This window comes from Pagrus pagrus (genome assembly GCF_965226575.1).
Source record: "Pagrus pagrus genome assembly, chromosome: 10".
Taxonomy (NCBI): domain Eukaryota; kingdom Metazoa; phylum Chordata; class Actinopteri; order Spariformes; family Sparidae; genus Pagrus; species Pagrus pagrus.
Window position 1 is genome coordinate 3,755,755 of NC_140194.1, and position 22,663 is coordinate 3,778,417.

The window sequence follows — 22,663 nt, forward strand, 5'->3', positions numbered from 1 at the left end:
TTCATAATGCACCTTTAAAGATGAATTTTAGGTAAACAGAGATGTTTCTGCATGGACTTCCTGCAAGCATGCATTTATTTTGTAATGAAACGTCCACAGGGGGCAACAGAGCTCCTTCTTGAACAGCTTCTCACTCAGTTAATCCAACATGTGTTCATAATTCTACTTATAATGAAGCTGAGCGTCACTGAACGAGCCTGGATCACATTTATATCCAGTTTATTCTGGTGAATGCAACGTGTTTGTCATCAATCATAATAAATAAATAAATAAATAAATAAATAAATTAATGAAACCGTAAAAGCCGGTCATGTAACACATGTGTCTGTTACGTAACGCTGTGCAGTCATGATGGTATACGTGACTTCTGTCCGCTGCGTGTTTCAGCGTCGCATCGACCTCGGCGGGGTGTCTGGCTGAGAGCCTCCCCCCCTCTGCCCTGGTTCATGATAACAAACCATCCGTGGCCCCCTCTCTTGTGGAGGATCTACCCTCCTCCTCCTCATCCTCCTCCTCTTCTTCTTCCTCCTCCTCGGGTTCAGCACCGTGGACAGCTCCCCTGCCTCCACCCCTTAAACCAGCCGCCGCCGCCGGCCGGACGCTCAAACACAGAAGAAGTGGGACAGCAGAGAGGTGGACACATGAGAGACAGCGAACCGGGAGACTTTCACCCTCTTTGTCTTTCTTTGGCAGCCGAGCGACGGATGTGACAGCACCTGAAGAAGAAGTGTGACTGGGACTCAGGAGGAAACATCATGATCTCACGATATAAACCGGTAAGTGCTGCGTGCAGCTGCAACACATCCTGGATTATGTTTTTTTATCTGCATGCATGTTGAGATGGATGCTGCTGCTGCTGCAAGTCATGTTAGGACATAGTGAAGTCAAGGAATCCCTGTGATGGGATCTTACATACATCACTGGGAATCAATGGGTTTATTGTCCTCACACACATTTTCATAAAAGATGATCTGAAGCTCACTGTAGGTGAGAGAGGGACCTGCAGGATTAATTAACACAGATCATGCATGATTCATCACTCACCTACTAGCCTCACTTTACTCCCACGGACTGATGTGTAGCTGTACGGCGAAGGAGCCACATAACAATCTCATCTGATATTTAAAGATTATATGAATGCATTGTTTCACGTCTTTTCCCCCCTCCAGCTACACTAACCTAACCTTTTTTAGTTCCTGCAGCTCAAATGTTCCTCTTCCTCTCTGAGTGAGCGGCTCTCTTTTATTTCTGTGCTCACTAATACTTCCACCCTCCTCAGGCAATCCAGTGATGGACAGGGCTAATGTCTGATGTAGGGCAGCCGCAGACGTATAATCCGGCCAGTTATCACCAGCTGTGAAAAAGGGATAACCGCGCAGAAACAGTGCATGATAAAAAATATAATTTCTCTTTAGAGGCTTTTGGTGTCGGGAGCTTTTTCCCAGATGAAACCCCTGCTGACGTAACATCTGGATAGTCTGTGCTCTGCTGATTGACATTTGTTTGTGGAAATATCAGTTTCCTTTCCATGTTTCACTCTTTACTGTCAGCTGGTGTAAACATGGTTTTTCCAAGAAAGGAGAGGATTCATTTTGGGACAGGAAGTGAGAGGACACGACTGCAGCGATGTGAACTCTTCATTTTGAGGCGTTGAAGTGAGAGAGTTTCTTCACTTTCAGCTTTTCACTGCTTCTAAAATGACGTTTGACCTTCGCTTACCTACATCAGCCGCTAAAAGAGAAATCTGTGACAACTCCCATTGCTTCAAACTCCACCAAGAACAATTTGCACTCGTTTTGCCTAATATAACTCAACGTTAAAGGAACAGTTCACCCAGAAATGAAAATCCAGTCATTGTCTACTCACACCTGTGCCGATTGAAGTCTGGATGAAGTTTTTATCGACCGCCAATCGTTTCTGGAGCCTCACAGCAAAAAAGTGTTCCAGCGTTGTGATGTAGATAGGGACTTGTTTTAAAATGTAAAAAGAAAACAAAACCCCACAAAATGGCTCCATGCAACTCGTCCGGCGTAATCCAAGTCTCCAGGAAGCCCTGAGAACCCAAACTGATTTGAAAAGACACGGTCAAGCTTGTGCGCCCACCTCAGACTGTTGAGCGCTAACACTTTTAGCTTAGCAGCTACAGCGAACATTTCAGCTTTATTAAGCGTGTAAAGAAAGTCGTATCGATTCAATTTGGGATCTTTGGGCGTCTGGGAACTTGGATTACGCTGATCGAGCTGTATGGAGCCATTTTGAAACAAGTCCCAGGCGACTTCAGTTGTTTAGGAGGATGCTGCAACACTGGTTTGCTGTGAAATCTTTTGTGGAAACTTCGCCTCACTTTCCGTCGGCATGAAGGCGAGTAGATTACGACTGAATCTTCATTTTTGGGTGAACTCGTCCTTTAAGATACTTCACTACTGCCACCACTGCTGCATATTTATCCAGACTGTTTTTATTCTGCTTGGACTGGACAGGAACAATCATCCGTATGCATATTTATGCCTCAGCTTGATGTATTAACTGCTACTAGAACAACACTGAAATGGAAAAAGGCATCACCGGTCATTCTGAGGAGAAGATGCAGAAGGTGTAAACATTATTACCATAAAAACAATTGAATGCGTCTCCATATTGTTGTGTTCACATCAGATGTCCGTCTCTGTGTGTAAACACTCGCGTAAACCGCTCATTACATTTAAGCTCATCTCTGCTGTTACTAGATGAAGGTCACCATGGCGTGGATTACATTAAACACAAATCATTTTAACCACTAAGAAAAGACGAGTGAGTCCGTCCCTGTTGATACACGGATTATCAAAATCTGCTCCCATGTGGCTTTTTTCGCTGATCCCTCAAGACCAGGTCAGCTGCTATTCGCTCTCTCCCTGCAGGACTGGGAGCACAATGCATCCATCCCGGGGATTCATTCATATTTCATGCCTCTGTTTTCTTTTTGTTTTTCTTTCATGTGTGCAGCCTAGTTATTCAGTCCCTCCGCTGTGGTCTTTTCTCATGCAGCGCTCTAAATGTGAAGTAAAGTAATAAATGACTGAGGGGGAGAGTTATGTAATTCCTGAAAACGTGGTGCTGGGATTTAGATTAGAGCGCTTGCTCATGCTTCACACGTACCTTATGCATGACGTTTTCCACCGCTCATTCAGCAGCTGTACCTCCTCTCCTCTCTCCTCTCTCCTCTCTCTCTCCTCATCATTCACTTCTCCATCCTGCCCTCCACCCCCATACCTTCAGCAGCTCTCAGTCCTCCAGCCTTGCCTTGCCTTGACTTGCCTGCCTGCACACTCTTCGCCCTCCTCTCTCGTCTTCCAAGGTCGACTCTGAGCTCTGGTTTGCAGGGAGACAGGAATAGAAGGTGCACTGCAGAATGCCACCGCTGCTCCTCGCTGTGTGTGCGCGTTCGTAATACGTGTGAGCATGACTGAATGCATTCCTGTGGAGCTGTGCAGCGCCTCGCGCAAAGTGGAGCTTCAGGTTTTTTAGAGGATGTCTGAGGACTGCGGGCGGACGGGATGCAGATGTTTCTCACCAGCACGGCCGGTAGAGCTGCTTAGACCGCTGGAGAGGAGAGGGAGCTGCTGCTGCTGCTGCTGCTGCTGCTGCACTGGACTGTGACTGACCCCCTCCTTCCCTCTTTAATTGGATCTGATATTTGGATTCTGGACTCAGGAGGGAACAGGAAGAGGAGGCCACTTTGGGAATTTTACAAGGATCCACTGAGGACGCCATCAGCGTTCCTTTCTTTGAACACGACATGCTCTGAGTGCCTCTGTTTAAAATCTCTCTGTCTGTCCTCTGTCTCCGCTCCTCCTCCTCCTCCTCCTCCTGCTCCTGCTCCCCCCTTCCTCCTCTTCCTCCGGCCGGTTCCCTGCAGAGTCCCGGTTCCACCATGTCCTTGGCGTTCTGTGGGAACGAGAATAACTCGGTGGCCTACAACGTGGACGGGGGGGTTCTGAACAACGGCTGTTTCCTGGACGCCCTCAACGTGGTGCCACATGTCTTCCTGCTCTTCATCACCTTTCCCATCCTCTTCATCGGTGAGTGTCTCTGGGAGGTCCTCACCCTCTTCACACACACACACACACACCTCCCTGGACAGTCCACACAACCAGCAGACACACATTTGTGCTCAGATGACGAGCATGTTCTCCATCTGCCCTTCTCCGTTTTCTCTCTATCAGCTTGTTCACTTAATGAACTTCTGCATGATGTGTTTGATCAAGCAAGCATTTATTTGTGTTGGCTAAATACAAATGAAAACATCAATAATTTATCTATACACTTTTAACCCTTTATCCACTCTTAATCTTTATTTTATTTATGAGCTTGTTCGACTGTGCACTTCGCTCCCTGAGTTAGACTCTCAGCCTTCTCTGTAGGTGTCGCTCTGTCCCGCAGCCAGCAGCAGAAATACGAGTCTCCTGACTCTGGTAGCACACGAGGACATATTTCTTGAGCTGCTAGCATTTTTTGAAACCAAATGTGACATCGTGCGATGATATGTAGCGTACAGGGGCCACACAGATGCCACCGGGCTGGCGTCGGGTTACACCTCTTTTACGCCTCTTCCTGGCTGCTCGCCATTCCATTAGTGTCATCGTCGGCGTGTAACCGGACGGCTCGCTGCAGACACTCTGTCACACATGCTCTGGACTCATCATCTGTCCTCTCATGTCAGTGTGTTTGTGCGTGAACCACGTGCATTGTGAAATCTGGAGGTAGTTTGGGCCCCTTTTTTGTCACTTTGTCTCCACATACAGCTGGTTTGACAGTCGCTCTGTGTTCCTGTTGTTCACTGATAACACAGAGAGACTCTGTCTTCATACGTAGCACATTAAACTTCCAGTTATTTCCATTTTACTTGTCTTTTCCAGATGTTTTGTTTATTGGTGATTGGTGTGTTTGGATGTTTTGTAGTTCAGGCTGTTCCTCAACTCTCAGTGTCTTTCCTGTCACAATGTTATGTGTCATTATGTGTCGACTCTTTCAGCCATGCTAGCGACATGGCTCTGCAGATGGCAATATCTGTCTGTGTGTCAGTCCACCACTTCGGTCCAGACTCAGATATCTCAACAACTATCAGATGGATTAACAAAACAATTTTGTTTTTTAAGTCAAGTATCTCAACAATTATTAGATGGATCGCCATGAAATCTGGTCCAGGTAACCATCAGCATGTTAGCATTATCTCAGCTGCTTGCATGGCTGTAGACTAGTAGTGTTGTAACCACTTTGATAGGGTCAGGAAAACATTTGGATTTTGCTTAAAATACCTGTTTTAGTCGGCACGGACATGGACGGAGACAGTCTGACTTCCCGTGTTTGACACAAAACAGCTGGAAATGTCTGCAGATCTCCTGAAGAAACACCTGCTTTTGACACCGCAAAAGTATCTGGAAAATGTCCCCAGGTGACCTTAAAAATATCCACGGATGTGACTCGAACCACAGTCGGCCACGTTTGGCTGTAATAAAGCCACCTCCATCCCCCTGCACCTCCTCATGTGTGGACACATAACATGAACATGATATGTCACGTTTGCTGCAGATGTCAACCTTGGACACGTCTGTGGTGTGTAGAAACGGCCAAGGTGCTGCTAACTGAAACCCTGTTGAGTTTTTGTTTTTAGCTTTGAACATTCCTGCAAATGAATTCAACTGAAGCACAATAATTGGCAGAGTGAAGGTGTAAAGACAGCGTCTGTTGTCAGAGGATAACAAAAGGAAAGCTCGCTGGAGGCTGCAGTGATTTTCTCCCCGGTCACCCTGAGCTTTGCTGCTTTCACTAACCCTAACGTAACCTCAGGGGTGTGAAAGCTGTTCTTTCCACCTTGAGTCACCTGACAAAGGCTCTCAGGCCAGCCTGCTCGTTATGTATATTCTGCCTTGCAGCTATGGGATGTGTTGCTCTGTACAGTGCTGGCTCATGAGTTCAGCGAGTCACATCAAGACTACCACTGTAAGAGGATGCTGTGAATACGTGCACCACAACATCTTTGTAGGATCTGTTTGCTTCGACTGGCAGTCAGTTGTACCCGAGTTGGAGCTGCAGCTGACAATAATCATCATTTAATCTGTTTATTATTCAGTCTAACGTCCAAGTTAACATATTCAAATGTCCTGTTTTGTCTGACCAGTCGTCCAAAACCCACATTATCACAAATCTCTTTATTTGAGAAGCAGGAACCAGTGATTAATTGGTATTTCTGCAACAAAAAAAATAAGGCTTTTAATTTATTCCAGCCAGTTTTAGCTTTACACAAAGCTGTTTGACCTACGTGGGAAATATTTTGTGAGTTCACTGCATCAATTAAATAATTTTGATATGTGATTTGTGCACCAACATGGCAAATTTGTTTTATTCGCATTAATAATATCATACTGATTTTTAATGATATTGCAGAGTGCTTGAGCAGATGGTAGGAATGTGCTTGTGTGTGCATGTTTGCAAAAGAGGCTGATAAAGGAAGAGATTAAGCGTGTGTGTCAGTGTGTGTGTGTGTGTGTGTGTGTGTGTGTGTGTGTGTGTGTGTGTGTGTGTGTGTGTGTGTGTGTGTGTGGAGGCAGCCTGTGCCAACACTTCAGAGATACATTGTCCAACGGCTGAGGTGCCAACAGCAGAGGAGTCATTAACACAATTTGATCAGCAGAGATCTGTCTCTTATGACAGCGCTGACTCACCTTAATAAAATAAATTACCCTCTGATGTTGAATTGCTGTAATATTTCAGTTTGAGCTGAAACAAAAATGTCTTGCAAGGCGATAAAGAAGTTGTAGCCACAAAAACAGATAGAGTAATGGGTCTCATGCCGGCAGCCGTCTCGTCGCTCTTATTGCCTTTTGTCTCGCCTGCTGAGCATCGAGCAGCGTAACACTGATAATATCACAGGTATCTGAATGATGAAGAGCTAACAGACTCCGACAGGCTGCAGACCCATCCTTTGAATATCTCTGTTAGTCATTTATGAGAGCTCTTTGTCAAGATGTTCAAGGCTGTACTGGCAGTGGAAAGACAGTTACAAGGTTGCTTTCATTATCCGTTGAACAAATTCACAGCTACTCAGAAAATAAATACTGACATTGTCTGCAGAAGATTTGATTTAACTGACTGTGTGTTGAATGTGACGGAGCCTTGATGCTTTTCATTTGCTGTCTCCTGTTTTTGAGGCTGGGGCAGCCAGAGCTCAAAGGTCCACATCCACCACAGCACCTGGCTCCACTTCCCCGGTCACAACCTGCGCTGGCTGCTCACCTTCGTCCTGCTCTTCATCCTCGTCTGTGAGATTGCAGAGGGCATCGTCTCTGATGGGTACGTTCGACCCACCCGGCTACTAATCTGACATCTTGAATTTCAGTCAGGTGCATGTACTTAACTGACCTTTAAAAGTTTGTATGAGAGTTTTGTGACATTTGTGTATTTATGACCAACAGACAAAATCAACAGTGAGATATTGATCCGTTTCTCAGAGTTTTGTTGCACATTTGTCATCTAATCAGAGACTGTTTTGCAGCTGGGATGGCAGGTGGATGCAATCAATTGCAATTAGCACTTCACTATTTATCAGCCTTCATATAAAAACAGCCCAATAATGCTCAGGAGAGAGTTATTATGTCGAAACTGTTGTTGTTGTGGATGGTGAAGCAACTTATGATTGTTCATGAAACCTCTTAATCATCTTAGTCCAGTAACAGCAATCATCTAAAGTTTATATTCTGACTTCAGCAAATATTTCTAAAGCTTATATTCATATTTAGGTTATAATTAGCTAAAGCATTATCTTAAAAGTTGATTAAAGAAAAGGTAGCATGATAAAATGCAGTACAGTATATGATACTCTTTAAACTTGGAGTACGGCTCAGCCTTGCACAAAAAAAGCAGCTGACAGCTAGCTGAAGCTAACGCTAACCCAGGAGAGAGGTGAGTGTTGGGCTCCATCCAACTACTGAGTGAGTGTTAATGTAGCTCATCACATTGTGCATAGCCAGAATTACTGTAGCAATACAGCGTTTGCTCGTTCTGTTGCTAAAATTAGTGGCTACTTAGCTAATTTTAGCGAGCCAGCAGTGCCAGATGTAGGTGTTTTGACTGAGCCTTTCCAACCACACAAAATCCATCTATTAAACTCTGTATTTCCAATCTGTTTCATCCTTTTCACCTTCAAACTCAGCAGCTGTGTGAGTTTGTCACTGAGGTAAATGTGAGTTGACAAGTCATGAAGAGACACAGGGAGACACAGCTGGATATAAAACCCATCTGTGTCCTTTGTGTCTTTAAATCCAACAACTTCTTGTTGTTGTCTGATGCAGTGAATCCATGTCGAGCAGCTTCTAGTAAACACTCAGGATTTCTGTTTACTGTTTATGAGTATTTCTGCAGACTGGAGGCGGGTGATTGTCACTGAAGTGAATAGAAGAACTGCCCATCTGCTCGACACTTCACCCGGCTTTTTCACACTGACTTCAGTATTTAGCTGAAGAGCTCGGGATGGTTGTTTATGTCTCTCTCTCTCTGGATACGACTGAATAAGTAGCCACAGTCAGTAGCGGTTGAAAACATATCCTTTTAAATCCCTGGTGTCTCTCGTGCTCGTCAGTGTTGTCAGTAATCTCTAAACTTTTTCCTCCTGTATCTTATTGTCACTTGCAGGTTCAGCCAGTCCCTCCATCTTCACCTGTACATGCCTGCAGCTCTGGCCTTCATGGCCGGCATCACCTCTATTATCTACTACCATAACATCGAGACCTCCAACTTCCCCAAACTGCTATTAGGTACAGTATTCTTAAATTTAAGCCATCTTTTGCTCACCGAAAAAAGTTTATCGAACCCTTTACAGTTGGTTTCTGGGTAATGCCGCTGAAAAACTCAGTCAGGGTTTTAAGGTTACCGTACCCAAGCATGTTTGACCCCCAAAGTCCATGTTGTTTGACTAGTGTGAGCTCTCCGTACCGCCCTGGCACGGTAGGAAGACGTGTGCTTCGGCACGATATGGTTGCTCATGCCCGAGCACAAGCACAGGTGTGCAACGTGGACATGAAGTATAATGATGTGAGTGGAGGCCAGTGGAGGATTGGGGAGGAGGGACAATCATGTTCTGGCACGGTACAGAGCAACTGGGCCAAAGCGCTGAGTGCACCCTTAGTTTCAAGATTTGATGAAGTCTTGTGAAACCGTTGCTGAATAGTAATGAGGACCAACGAAGCCAAACTTTGTAACAGAAAACTGACCCTTGTGGACGTTAAAGTCGTAAAACAACAGCAGATTCAGATTAAATGAGCTCTACAGGATTATATCATTATAAAACACGGCAACAGGATCAGTGCAGCCATTTACAGATGAATGCATCGTTACCTTCAGATAAGATTGCAAACTGAACAAGGTCGATCTCATCTAGTGTAATTACGCTGCTGGGTCGATGTTAATTATCTGTTTTCATTAAGAAAATGTGTTTCAGGTGAACGATTGCACAGTTTCCTGATTTTCATCACAATTCTTTCTGATCTGTAAGAGTAATTAAAACACCCCCAATAATAGCAATGTTATTTTTCTATGTTTCACATCAACACCTTCAACTCTTTGTCATAAAGCTCCCGTGTTCGATCCTGTAACGAGCGCCCTGTCGCTTCTCTCTGATTGTTCATAGTTTTCTGTTCCTCCTCACGCGTCATTAACTCTTCTGTGTTCGGTTCTCGACTGCTTTACTCTCCACTTCCATCACGATCATGAGCCGCCTCCGGCTTTTAGGTCTCTACATCACAGTCGGTCCTCCTGAGTGAAGTGGCAGAGCCTCACCGTGTTCATCAGCGCATGAACAGGAATGAGTCTAAATCGTGACTCTGTTATTGACCCACGCTGCAGGAGAAGTAAACACTGTGTGAGAGTCTGCTGCTGCAGAGTCTGAGTTTATGGTCTTGTTACCCAGCAGTGTAATTATCCCGACGATATTCGTCTTTTATGTGTTTGTGTTTAGACAATCAATCTCTCAATATGCTGAACATATCCTGTTGAACTGACGTGATCATGGGTTCATGGAGTAAAGACAAATAACTCACCTGCTGTTTACCAGATTAAAGGTGTTGACCTCGAAAGCTGTTAGACACACACTGCTGACATGTTGCTGTCGGCATGACATGAGGGAGTGCGAAAGTGGAGGGCGACAAGGAAAGAAAAAAGACGTAGACGAGGAAGGAAAAAACACATCATAATATCATCTGCTCACAGTACAGTCGGCTCATTCATCTTTTTTTTTTGGCTCGTCCAGTGATTTACTCTCCCTGCTGCCTGCTAAATCTCCTCAGCCCTGCTCATCTACTGGGTGCTGGCCTTCATCATGAAGACCATCAAGTTTGCCAAGTACACCGAGCACGGCATCGGCCCCAGGCAGCTACGATACTGCATCACCGGACTGCTGGTGCTGCTGTACGGACTCCTTCTCGCCGTGGAGATCAACGTCATCCTGGGCAGGGTGAGTGTGTGTGTGCGCTGCATGACCTCGCACACGTTTATCTGTTAGTCATGTTTGTGTTGGTGCATGTGATGATAGCAACTTTGGTAGTTAATACAAATACTGTACAATAAAAGCTGCAATTGCTCGTTTTTAATGTTAGAAAACAATTTGATGTGGAGAGGATATCAGTCACATGGAGCCTGATTGTTTCAGAACAGTTGCTTCCTTTCTTCGCTTCCTTTTTGGTGTTGATAATGATCATAAAACATAAATGAAGCATATACAGTAAGAAGAGTTTACAGTCATTCTAGTGACTCTCTGAGGCTGTACTTTGTAACGACGCAGCCAACGTTAAGATACGCCTTTATTTTGAAATTCCCATGGCACGTCTGTGTCACTGTTTCCGTCCAGCTCCTTTCTAAACAGTGCTTTGTTTTTATTAATAGACTTTTTTCCATTTAAAAGTCTGGAACCATTGATAAAAATAATATTTCCACTGAAGAGTTCAGTAATAAAATTGTCAAATCATGTTTGAGTGAGTCGATATAAATGTAACTGATTGCGTTAAATGGGCAGATGATGTCATCTCGTATCGATCACAGGCCCCTGTATCGAATCGAATAGAAATCGTATCGCGGCAGACTTTGTGATGTCGGAAAATATCGTATCGTTGTCCAAGAAATCAGTATAATATCATTGCTACATGCACATATACTTTCATAGTTTGGTTTGTAAGCACTGAGGTTGAACGTCATTAGTTTTGCAGGTACAGTATTTTGTCATAAACCAACATTTTGGACAAAAAGTAATTGATGGAAAGTTCATGTTGCGGTGACAGTGAAGGCAACATTCTTGTCAATTCAGTGGTTCTTCAGATATTTTCCCCCAAAACAAAACAAAACATTTTAACGTCATAGCGGAAGGTCACTACAGTCATTTGACCTCTTCCTGTGGGGACCATGAATGTCAAACTGTAACCCATCCAGTAATTGTTGAGATATTTCCTTCTGGACCAACGTGGTGAACCAACTGACGACATTTAGAAGAAACAAAAACAAAACTTCTCAGGAAAAACTGAGCAAATACAAGGCAAGAAGGATAAAAACACTGCGACTATCATAAAAGAAAACACAACATAAAAAGAAATAAAGATAATTACATGAAGGCAAAGATCAGATCGTCTTTGCTTTATGAAACAAACAGTAAGTTGCCTCCGGCTGCCGTCTGGCTCATACTGGGTTCAAAGGTTTTCCAGCCTGATACCAAACTAAACTGTGACTGAAATATATCTCACAATATCTAGAACATTGATTCTGAGAGCGGAGTGAACTTAATGTTACTCTTTCTCATCTGGCTGTATCGTATGATTGCATAACAAACTGATCACGGTCACATCCTTGGTTCATTTTCAGTCATCTTACCCTTTTGTGATCGCTAGGCTGGTGAACACTTTGTCCCCTTTCTCCTCTAGACGATTTACAAGAGTGTGCTTGTCTCTGTTAACCTCTGCACTGAGCACACAGCTGTTACTGAATCACAAAGAAAGAAATTATCCTTTCGAGCCCCTCACACGGGGCACCATTGAGTGTGTATTTTTAACTGGATCACAAGTGTGTCGTTCATTTAACAGCACATTTTAAAGGAGCTCTTCAATTGAAGTTCAATTGTTCCTGTGTTTATGTAATCAAAACATCGTCTTTGTTTAAATGCATTGTTATAATTAAGCATTACCTCAGTGATTTTGTTGCGTGGCATTTTCTCTAATCCTCTCGACTAATTGGCCTTCATCACGATAAATTGCATGCAGATCGCTCCAATTGTTCAGTGAAGTTTAACTAATTAACACGCCGCAAATCATGAATTTGCAAAACGCAGTTGGATGAATATTATTCTTATCTTGACCCATTTTAAACAGAATATAATGACTTGTGTTTGTGTGTATAAATAGTCCAGCTGTTTGGATGTTATCTGCCAGTTTCCACCGACTCTGCTTCTCTGTTTCTGTTCACATAAAAATCGTGCAAAGCTTATCATCGCTGCGTCGCATATATTCTTTTTCTATTCATAATATCATTGTAACAGCTCCTATCTCCAATATTTGTGCAAGTAAAACATCTATTTGAAATGTGAAGCTTCACCGAGATCCAATTGCAACACAGTGATGTCAGATAACCTGTAATTTATACGCAACAGAGAGAGTTTATCTTTCGGCAGCTATAATTACTCCCACTGTGTTTTCAGCTGTCATATCCATTGTGTTGCAGCCCTCAAAAGCAGTGTGGAGAAGATTATAATCATTAAATCCACCGATGTTGTCAAAAAACGAGTTGATGGTTCTGTTTCATTGAATGTCGACGTTCACCCTTTGTTTTCAGGACAACAGAGAGAGAGAATAATTAATTAAACTTGTATTTCTGTCCTTTGTCCTTCTCTCAGCGCTACATGTGTTTCGCCGACCCCACCGAGGTGAAGCCTCCCGAGGACCTCCAGGACCTCGGCGTTCGTTTCCTGCAGCCGTTTGTCAACCTGTTGTCCAAAGCCACCTACTGGTGGATGAACACCTTCATTACCTCCGCTCACAGACGGCCCATCGACCTCAAGGTCATCGGCAAGCTGCCCATCGCGATGAGAGCCCTCACCAACTACATGAAGCTACGCAAGGCCTTCGAAGACCAGAAGGTTAGTTTACCGACTGATGACTGTTGGTCAACTGATTGTTGTCTAGTGCTTGAATCATCTTAGCCCACAGATCAGTGTGAAAGAGCTCACATGAAACAACACAAAGTAAAGAGTAAGGCGTAAATGGCAGGTCTTTTAATACGTGGGAGTTGAGTCCAAAATTTGATATCTATGCTCACTGCACTCAGATCTGAGGACTTACTGGATGAGATAAAAATGAAAGCATCACACTGTTTCTTGCTGCATCGGTGCTGAATAAATAATCGCGGATATATCAGCTCTGGTGCAGAAGGCGATAGAAAGCAACAGAAACGGGGGTGATGATATTGGGCTCTTTCTCTCATGAACTCAAGTGTCTGTATTCTGCAAACATCTCCATGTTGAGGGTCCTTATGTTACTAAGATGATGTACTTGGGGCGAACCGGATTACAACATAGGGAAAAAAACGATCTCTTTCCGAATGTGGTGATTATCATCAAGGGATCAACTTGGATCTCTCGTCCAGACACAAATAAGGTTTTAAGTATTTATATAAGAGCTTAGCCTGCAGCTTGTTTGGCTCTTTATGTCCCCACTCCACTTTATTTTGAGCCCATTTGTTAGTTTAACTGTCGTCATAAATCTTGTGTTTGTGATGTCTGACCTGAGCATGAAGTGATCTGGGAATCTTACATACTGCATTTTATTTATTTATTTATTTTTTCGATACAGCTGTTGTCATTAAAAGCGTTGATCTCTGTCCCGTGATGACTCAGCCCTGGTTGAACTGGGACCATTAAACTTTACTCAGACGTCATAGAGAAGAATAGTAATAGGAAACAGAAAAATGTCCAACTGCCTTTAAACATCTTCTTTCTATTTTACTCAATCTTTCTACAAGTCCATATTTTTTTTAAAGAAGGTAGTGGCTGATTATTGGCTAGCACTAGTAAAAATGCTAAGCTAACATCAACCAGAACAGCAAAATAAAGCCCAGTTTTTTCAAACAACAACTTATCCAGCTATCAGTTGAAGATGTCGATGCCTCAGTTTAAGTTTTGCCGTCAATGGAGGCTGCAGGGGATTTGGTTTTCAAGCTATCAAACATGGTGAGCTCTCAGGCGTTGAGATATATTTTGTGGTTGACCAGCTGTTTCCTCAGGTTAGACGTCTTTCTGTGTGGAGTTTGCGTTTGAGTTAAGCTGGTATAGAAAGTAGGTGGTCGGGTTGGATGGATGCTCTTTGATACAACAAGAGGAAGCTTCTGGTGCTTCGATCCATGTGTCAACATGTTGAAATGTCATTGAGAAAACTCCTGATTATACTTGTTGTCGACCTCTGAATCATTTCTGATTTGTTCAGCAATGAAATAGTGAATAAATTAGGCAGTGAGTGTGATCATCAGGCTTTCTGATTAGACATCAGACTGACTCTTGATGTGTTCGATATAGGAGGGGGTGCTTTGGAGAAAAGTGATGCAATGCAAGCCAAAAGCCTGAAACAATGTTTTTAGCTGAGTGTAACCTCATATGCTCTCATAGCCACATACACTCCTTTATGAATGAAATACTCATCTATAAATAAAATGTCATCTGTTGTGCAATAGCTGCCATTTTTGAAGCATTGTCCCTTCGGTCTTCTTCTGCCCTGATTGAGGATCGCTGCTCTCGCCTCGAGGAAACGTTCGTCCAGTCTTATTAACTGGAGATGTTTCTTTGCATTATTCTTCCTTCTTTTCCTTTTCTCTCACTCCCTCTCACTTTTCGGAGCACGTGTAGGGAGTCGGAGGTGAAGGGCCTCCTCGACAGGGTCATTGTTTTCCAGTGTTTGGAAGGTCACGGAGATTCGTCACTGCTGCGTGTGCGTCCGGTGTGAAACAACCCCACTTCCTTCCGGCAGGAGCGAGGGATGAGAGGGATTAAGAGATCCCAGTGGAGAGGTGGGGGGAGGCGGGGCATTAAGAGGAGAGCCCGGAGGCACGGAGGTCATTCCCATTCTACTGTGAACGAGGCGACATCCCGACCCCTGCGGGGGTGAAAGCACTGCACTTCATGGGAAGCTAGTTTCACTCTGTGTGTGTGAGAATGAAACGTCCTCCTTCCGTCTTGTTTGAACCCAAGGTAGAAAGAAAAAGGATGCGTGTATGTGTGTTTTGTCTGTATATGTGTGTGTGTGTGTGTGTGTGTGTGAGGAGCACAGTGACACGTGTTGTGTACGAAGGCTGAAGTTCAATAAAAGCTCGAATGGAAAGATAAAGACACTCGATAGTGGTCACGTCTGTTCTCACAGTTCTGAGAATGACTCATGTTCACAAACACACAGTGGAAATGTTCTGGGAGTGTTTACCGCACAGTGACAGTCCAGATGTTTTCCTCTGATCATTGCTAACCGACTCAATGAACCGAGCTGTCGTTATCATCTGTGAAGCTGATGAATTGTGGATATTATAAATCAATGTAAATGAAGATCAGTCCCTCCTCTCGTCTGCCCTCGACAATCTATTCGACTCTCAAATAGATTTTTAATGTCTGAAGATTGTCTGTGGTGATTTGAAGTAATTTGAAAACCCCTTAGACGTTGTTTCACTTAATGTCGAGTCCTCGTCCTCGGCATGATTGTCACGGTTTCCTCAGCATCATTAGTTACAGAGCAGTTAACATACCGCTGCTCATGATGCGGCAGAGGGAGGAAGAAACAAAGCTGAACTTGACCTAATTTTACAGGTTTTTGGTTGCAGTTGTGGACCAACTCTGGATTTAATGCTGCAAACTCAGCCTTTATGTTTAAGCAATTACGCCCTCTTGCTCTGTTAGCAGGCTGTGTTGTCTAACCTACTTTATCTTCCCTTTGTTGTGCTGCCAGTTCAGCTCCACAGAGAGAAACGGCCGTGTACAGTCTTTTCCATGCAAAGACTGAACCAACCAATTTACACTTGTCTTCAACAGCAGCCATCTTCATTACACTAATTATCTGAATGTCTCACAGTTTTTATTCGGTCAGTGATGATCAGCTGTATTCAGCAAATGGTAATCGACATCTGTACGTGGTGCATGTCTCTGGTGTATCCACTCAGCATGCTGATACATTTTCCAACTCTGTCCCTTTATTTTTCATCTCCCCTCAGAGGCCTCAGGGTATGGCACCCCAGGGCCCGAAGTTAATCTGGCAGGCCTTGAGGAAAGCGTTCGGCAGACCTCTCATGCTCAGCATCACATTCAGATTCATGGCCGACCTGCTGGGCTTCGCCGGACCTCTCTGCATCTCTGGCATCGTCCACCACATCAGCAAGGACAACCGCACCATCCAGCAGCCGGTGAGGGGGCAACCGTACGCACAGTAGCGCAACAAAACACAACACAACACAACACAGCACAGCACAGCACAGCACAGCACAACACAACATACAGTCACATAACATAGCATAGCACAAAGTAGCTAAGCATAGCATAGCATAAACATAACATAACACAACTTGACAACATAGTATATAAAAAAGCAAAACATAACATAGATTAGCAAAGCATAAATATAACACAATATAGCATAGCATAGCATAGCATAAACATTACATAACATAGCATAGCATAGTATAGCATAGAATAGCAAAGCATAGCATAGCATAGCATAGCATAAACATAACACAACAACATACAATATCAAAGCATAACGTAACATAGATTAGCATAGCATAAATATAACAACATAGCAAAGCATAGCAGTTACATAACACAACATAGGCTCGGCCAGCATAAATATAACATAACATAGCATAGTGTTGCATAACATAGTTCACTAAGACATTCAGAGACTACTTAAACTTACGTTTCCTGCAGGAGGCATCCTTTGTAATTGTGCATTAAGAAGGCGGTGAAAGAGAAGTTGCAGTTATTATATAATAAGAGTTTAGCACTCAGAAAGTCAGCAAACCTGCTTGATCAGGACTGTGTGGGTGTCCAAGTTTGAACCAGCACAGACAGAAATCTCTCTTGTGAAATAACCAGAAGTGTTTTGAGAAACTAACTAAAGAAATATGGTTTTCAGGGCAGTTGGTTTCCCGTTGTAACTGGTAATCATAATTCACTCATCTAGCTTCACTTTCACTTTGTTCAACCTAAAAAACAGCGACAGGGACAAATATGAAGTTCAGGCATTGGGTGGTACATGAGTTCTGGGTGAAAGCTAAGAAATACGTTGCGTAGAGACGGGAATGTGTCAGCATTAAACCGAGAACTGAGACAGCTTCAGCAGACGTCACATGGCTTCCTTCTGCCTCTCAAAGGTCACAGATACAGTTTTGATGAGACGTTTACGATGCCCTCTCTCCTCGGTGCGCCTGCCCCGACGGTGTTTCTAATTTTGTCCTCCTTAAATATTTATGAGACTTATTGCTGCTGGAGCTGTATCGCTTTCTTAGATTCCACACGGGGCAGACTGCCACATCAGACGGCCACTCGGGCATCCTTCTGTGAGAATGACTCTCCAGTTATTTGTTAGAGAGTCACATCCATGTGAACCGGTGACATAGCAAAAGTTAATTTGAAAATGCTTGAAAGGCTTGTCAGAGAAATGCCCACAACGATGTGTCCATTTGGAGAGAAGAGACCAGTAAAAACAGCCAATGAGAGCGCAGCAGGATGGTGCTTCACGGTCTTATCGATAGAGTGAGACATTTTTTTCTAGTGGGATGAGAAAAAAACGAATGAAATATGAAGAATGAGTAGATGTGGAGCTGAGGCACATTTCTGATCAATAATTTGTGATGCCTTCGGGGGGGAATGATCTCCCCGCCGCAGAATTAATTAATCTTTGAGGGGAGATACTGTATCCGTCTCTTATAACTGAACCACATTCTTCTTTGGTTTCCCCGCTCACACCTCACATATGAGCTTGTGTGATACACTCTGAAGGCTTCAGTTCAGTTCAGTTTAAAGCCTGCTGTGATAATGGAATTGGTACATTATAAATGGATGCTGTTACAGTCGACTTCTAGATGAATCACTTAAAAGAAACTCTCCTGCGGTCTAATCCTGCAGAGTTCAGTCTGTGTGACTGACCTTGCCGAGGTCCCTGCCTGACTAACAATGATAAACGGGTCGATGCCTCTATATCACCACCGATCTGTGCTTCCAGATGAGCCTGCTGGGGATCTATTTCATTTCCTCCAAAGAGTTCCTGGAGAATGCGTATGTGCTGGCCGTGCTGCTCTTCTTCGCCCTCCTCCTGCAGAGGACCTTCCTCCAGGCCTCCTACTACGTGGCCATCGAAACAGGCATCAACCTGCGCGGGGCCATACAGGTATGAAAACGCGTGACCTCTCCGCAGTTTACGCTGTTTGTCTACATGGATCTGACTGTGGTCGTCCCCCTCTCCAGACGAAGATCTACAACAAGATCATGCGTCTGTGCACGTCCAACATGTCCATGGGCGAGTTAACTGTCGCCCAGATCTGCAACCTGGTCGCCATCGATACCAACCAGCTCATGTGGTTCTTCTTCCTCCTTCCTAACCTGTGGGCCATGCCAGTACAGGTAAGACTGTTTGTCGTGACGTGTTAAGCTGGATATATGGCCGTGTATGGCCTTCATGACCCATGTCAGCTAGCGCTATGTGTCTCAGTTACATCGCCACACCGACATCCCTCAACGCATGACTACAAATCAAGTTTTAAGTTTTATTGCTCGGTGCAGTCGTCTTATTTTGCTGCCTGTGTTGCTTTTTACTGTGTATTTTTTCTTGTGTGCTGTGTTGTGCTGCATGTTGTTTGTTATATATCATGCTTTGCATTGCGTCTTCTCCCATGAGGCTCACAGTATAGGGCAAAGGTCACTTTACCATCATATACAGAGATGTTAAGGCTGAAAAAGGAGCGTCAGGTGTTATTGCCCCTGTGGGAGTTAGAGTAGGTTCACTGCAATGTGCAGTTGATTGCGAGGCGGTGACCTTCATGCTTTGTGATCCTGTCCTTCTCATGACACACAGGACTGTCTGATCAGTGTTGTTATTCATCTTCAGGAACATTTTTTAGTTGTAAAAACGAACGTGCTTGTAAATCATAAAAATACTCAATTCGAATGGAAATTCAGTATCTCAGGAAACCTGCTGGGCGTGCTACAGTGATTTCATTCTTCACTCTGGCCTCTTATCATTTCATGCATAGCAAATGTAAAACCAACTTTGCCTGAAATACAAAAAAATTTCATGAAAATTTAATGCAGAACAACATTCACACACATTGCTGCATTTTCGTTGGCCTGCTGCTTCAAATTGTTAATTTATTGAGCTTTTGGAAACTAGAAAAATAACGCTCACAAGTCAGAAGAACAGCAGTAATAGCTGCGGTCTTATCTCTTTAGAGCAGGAAGCAATGTCCTGAAGATGTGTTTCTCTCTTGCATGAGCGAGCCCGAAGTGCTTTTTATTTTGAAATGCCAAAAAGATCAGAGACAAAAAATACAAGGATGCATCCTGGGGCCTAAAACACAACATGCATAATCCCTCTTAACAAAGAGTTGTGGGACAGGCTGCTTCTGTAATCACAACGTAAACACATCAGGGAAATGTATCTGTAAGAGCTCGGTTATAAATTTCACATTAAACTTTAATAAAGTTATTAAAATTATATTTTTATATATATATTAAGATATATACACTCCAGTCAGTCAGCAGACATACAGTAGCTACTACTGGAATGCTGTTATTTTAGATCACACTACCTTGCTTGCCATGACCCGCCCTACTCTGCCTCTGATTGGCTACATCCTGCCCGTTAAGTAATGCGCATGTGCAACTCTCACCAAAGATTGAACAGAGGCGAGATGTCTCACTCTGTAGCTAAAGTGGAGCGTTCAAGGCACAGTGTATAGAGGGATGCTGCAGCGATGCACCATATGAGAAAAGTAATGTGCTTTTTGAAAATTAAAGTATGTAAACTTATTCTACCAGGACCCCCAAATAAAAGTATGAACCCCAAAAGTAGCATAATGTGACCTCTTTAAAATTCAACTCCCAACAAAAATATGAGATCTATGTTGTATTTATGAATAATAATACAGAGACAAGCTGTGTTACATCCTTCGGTAGCATTTCACACCTGCTGGTCTGTGCTGTATTAGTATTCTCCATCAGTACCCACCTGTCTGCCCCAAACTGTGATGAATCCACTGTGCTGGATTTTTACTGCCTCCTGTCTCTGGGCTCTCGAAGTTCACCATTGATCTCAGATTTTGTCAGTTGTTTGTTAAGGCTAAATTACTGATATCATACAGTGCGGTCTATATGAGGCCATTTCCACTGCAGACATTTTGACTCACACAGTAGAAAAAGCACAGATGTTCCAGTGAGCTGCGACTCACAGCTGCGATTGACAGTGATGCAGCATGTCTCAGCAGGAAAAGGTGGAATTGAGAACATTAAAAGTGACGGTTATCCATTTAAGCCAGTTTCAGTGATCCTGAAACTGGCTTAAATGGATTACAGTCATTTTTAATGTTCCCAATTCTACCTTTTCCTGCCGAGACAAGCCAAAATGTCTGCTGTGAAATTAGATCTTTTATGCGTCAAAGACTCAGTAGACTTGATCCTCCAGCTAATTTAACTCATGTGCTCACATTTTCCAAGCCTGTCATGTTTATTGTTTGTTAAATTGTCAGTTTAAAGCTGCTCATTGACTCACTTTCACATAAGATGATCACCAATTACAGAAATATGCATACTGGTGTAAAAGAGAAGATTGTTATACTTAGACTTTTGTCGGTCCGGACTGAAATATCTCGATCGATTACCATGACATCTGGCGCCGACATTCTTGTTCCCCTTCAGGATGAACAGCAGTGACTTTAGTGATCACCTGACATTTTATCTACAGCCACCTGTAGATCAAAGTTTTCAAATATCCTGTAAAATATACGTTCAGACAGACGTTCATGGTTCCCAGAGAATGAATCCTGATGACTCTGGTGATTAGCTACTAATTAGCAAATGTGAGCATGCCAACATTGTGTCATTGTCAGTGTGACCTTGTTATCAGCCGCTTGCATGGCTGCAGACTCTTCATGATTTACCTTGAGGTGCTGAGGAAAATACTGCAGCTAGGAAGCGATCTGGTAAATACGAGGGGGTGATGGTGCTGCACGTAACACCACACTTCAATCACATGCTATTCGTGTGAGAGGCCGACGGAAACTGTGGGGGTTGGCGGCTCCACGACTCTACAATGCAGTCATTAGAGGCAGCATCTGTAAATAGGTGTTCGTTTTATGAAGACATTACGGAGGAGGTCGAGTCATATCATGCTGTTTTTCTACCCAGCCAGTCCCCAGTGGCGCACACATTATCCTGTGACAGATGAAGGAGAAGGAGTGTGAAATGTCACATCCATCTCCATCTGTTCTGTGTGTCCTGGGGATTTTCTGAACGCTGCATGTATTCAGTCTGATGCCAACGACGGTGGGTGGCTGGAAAAGAAGCCAAGGACAGGTGGAAACATGACTCATGTATCTTCTTAACCAGGAGAGAGAGAGTTTCTGTATGTGGAGGATGAATAAAGCTTCATTTTCATGCGTATTTTAGATAATTCGAATCGAGACTTTAAGCTGTGTGTCTCTTGAATGGCCGATGCCCTCTTTACGCTCAGGGTTACTGCTCCTCACAATATGTCATTAATATGGTTTTATAAGGTCAATGGGAGCGTCGTGTTACCGAAAACTGCCTCTTCTCTCCTCAAGGTTTAATGTATTATCTGTAATTTTCCCTCTCTCAGATCATTGTGGGAGTGATCCTGCTCTACTACCTCTTGGGAATCAGTGCCTTGATTGGAGCGACCGTCATCGCCGTGTTAGCTCCTGTACAGTACTTTGTGGCCACCAAGCTGTCCCAAACACAAAAGAGCACTCTGGTGAGTATTTCACTGGCTGTTTTCTCCAGAGATATTTACAGTTTATGACCATTTTTTAGGGCAGGAAATATCTCAACATCTCTTGGATGGATTGCCAGACATTTATGGTTCCCAGAGGATGAATCCTTCTGACTTTTTCTACTTACGACAGTGAGGTTGACATTTGTGGTTGCAGTGAAATTTCTATAGGATGGAAACATCATGCAGTGTAGCTTCAGGCAATGAGATGACTTTTCATCTTGCATCATCATCACGTCACGACTTCAGTTTGTCAGATGCTCTGGTTTACTTTACAGTGAGCCTTACAGCTTCAGAGAGTGCCTGGTTACCAACAATCATTTCACACGCTGGAATAAAATGTAAACAGTGCGTTCAATGCGTTTGTCAAAGAGATCATGAAGAGCGCTGCACACACAGTTGGTCAATATTGGTTTTGCACACAAGATTGCAGGTAATGAAGCTAATGTAATGATGCTGTTGAGCCCTGACGTCACATGCACGCACACAAACCGACGTACTTAACTGCAGCTCGACACCACAAAACGACAATCTTTATCTCCTAAGGGAATAAAATCTTTGTTTTATCCGGACAAGAAACAACAACATGTTTTCTATTACACACAATATGCTCTTCTTGCCTCGAGCCT

The 22,663-nt window shown here is 43.6% G+C and overlaps 1 protein-coding gene across 5 annotated transcripts in view; it reads left to right on the forward strand.

Moving 5' to 3' along the window:
* Window positions 1-684: 684 nt before the first annotated feature.
* abcc8 (ATP-binding cassette, sub-family C (CFTR/MRP), member 8) overlaps window positions 685-22,663 on the forward strand; it is a 55,477-nt gene continuing 33,498 nt past the window's right edge. For all 5 annotated transcript variants that reach the window (XR_014623410.1, XM_084364222.1, XM_084364220.1 and 2 more), the window contains exons 1-10: window positions 685-776; window positions 3,896-4,058; window positions 7,188-7,329; window positions 8,668-8,789; window positions 10,317-10,483; window positions 12,902-13,144; window positions 16,249-16,437; window positions 18,255-18,419; window positions 18,497-18,652; window positions 21,882-22,016. Coding sequence is in view for 4 of the 5 variants with exons in the window: in XM_084364222.1 (XP_084220348.1) it covers window positions 756-776; window positions 3,896-4,058; window positions 7,188-7,329; window positions 8,668-8,789; window positions 10,317-10,483; window positions 12,902-13,144; window positions 16,249-16,437; window positions 18,255-18,419; window positions 18,497-18,652; window positions 21,882-22,016 (1,503 nt within the window). In the remaining variant the exon portion in view is untranslated. The remainder of the gene's footprint in view (window positions 777-3,895; window positions 4,059-7,187; window positions 7,330-8,667; window positions 8,790-10,316; window positions 10,484-12,901; window positions 13,145-16,248; window positions 16,438-18,254; window positions 18,420-18,496; window positions 18,653-21,881; window positions 22,017-22,663) is intronic.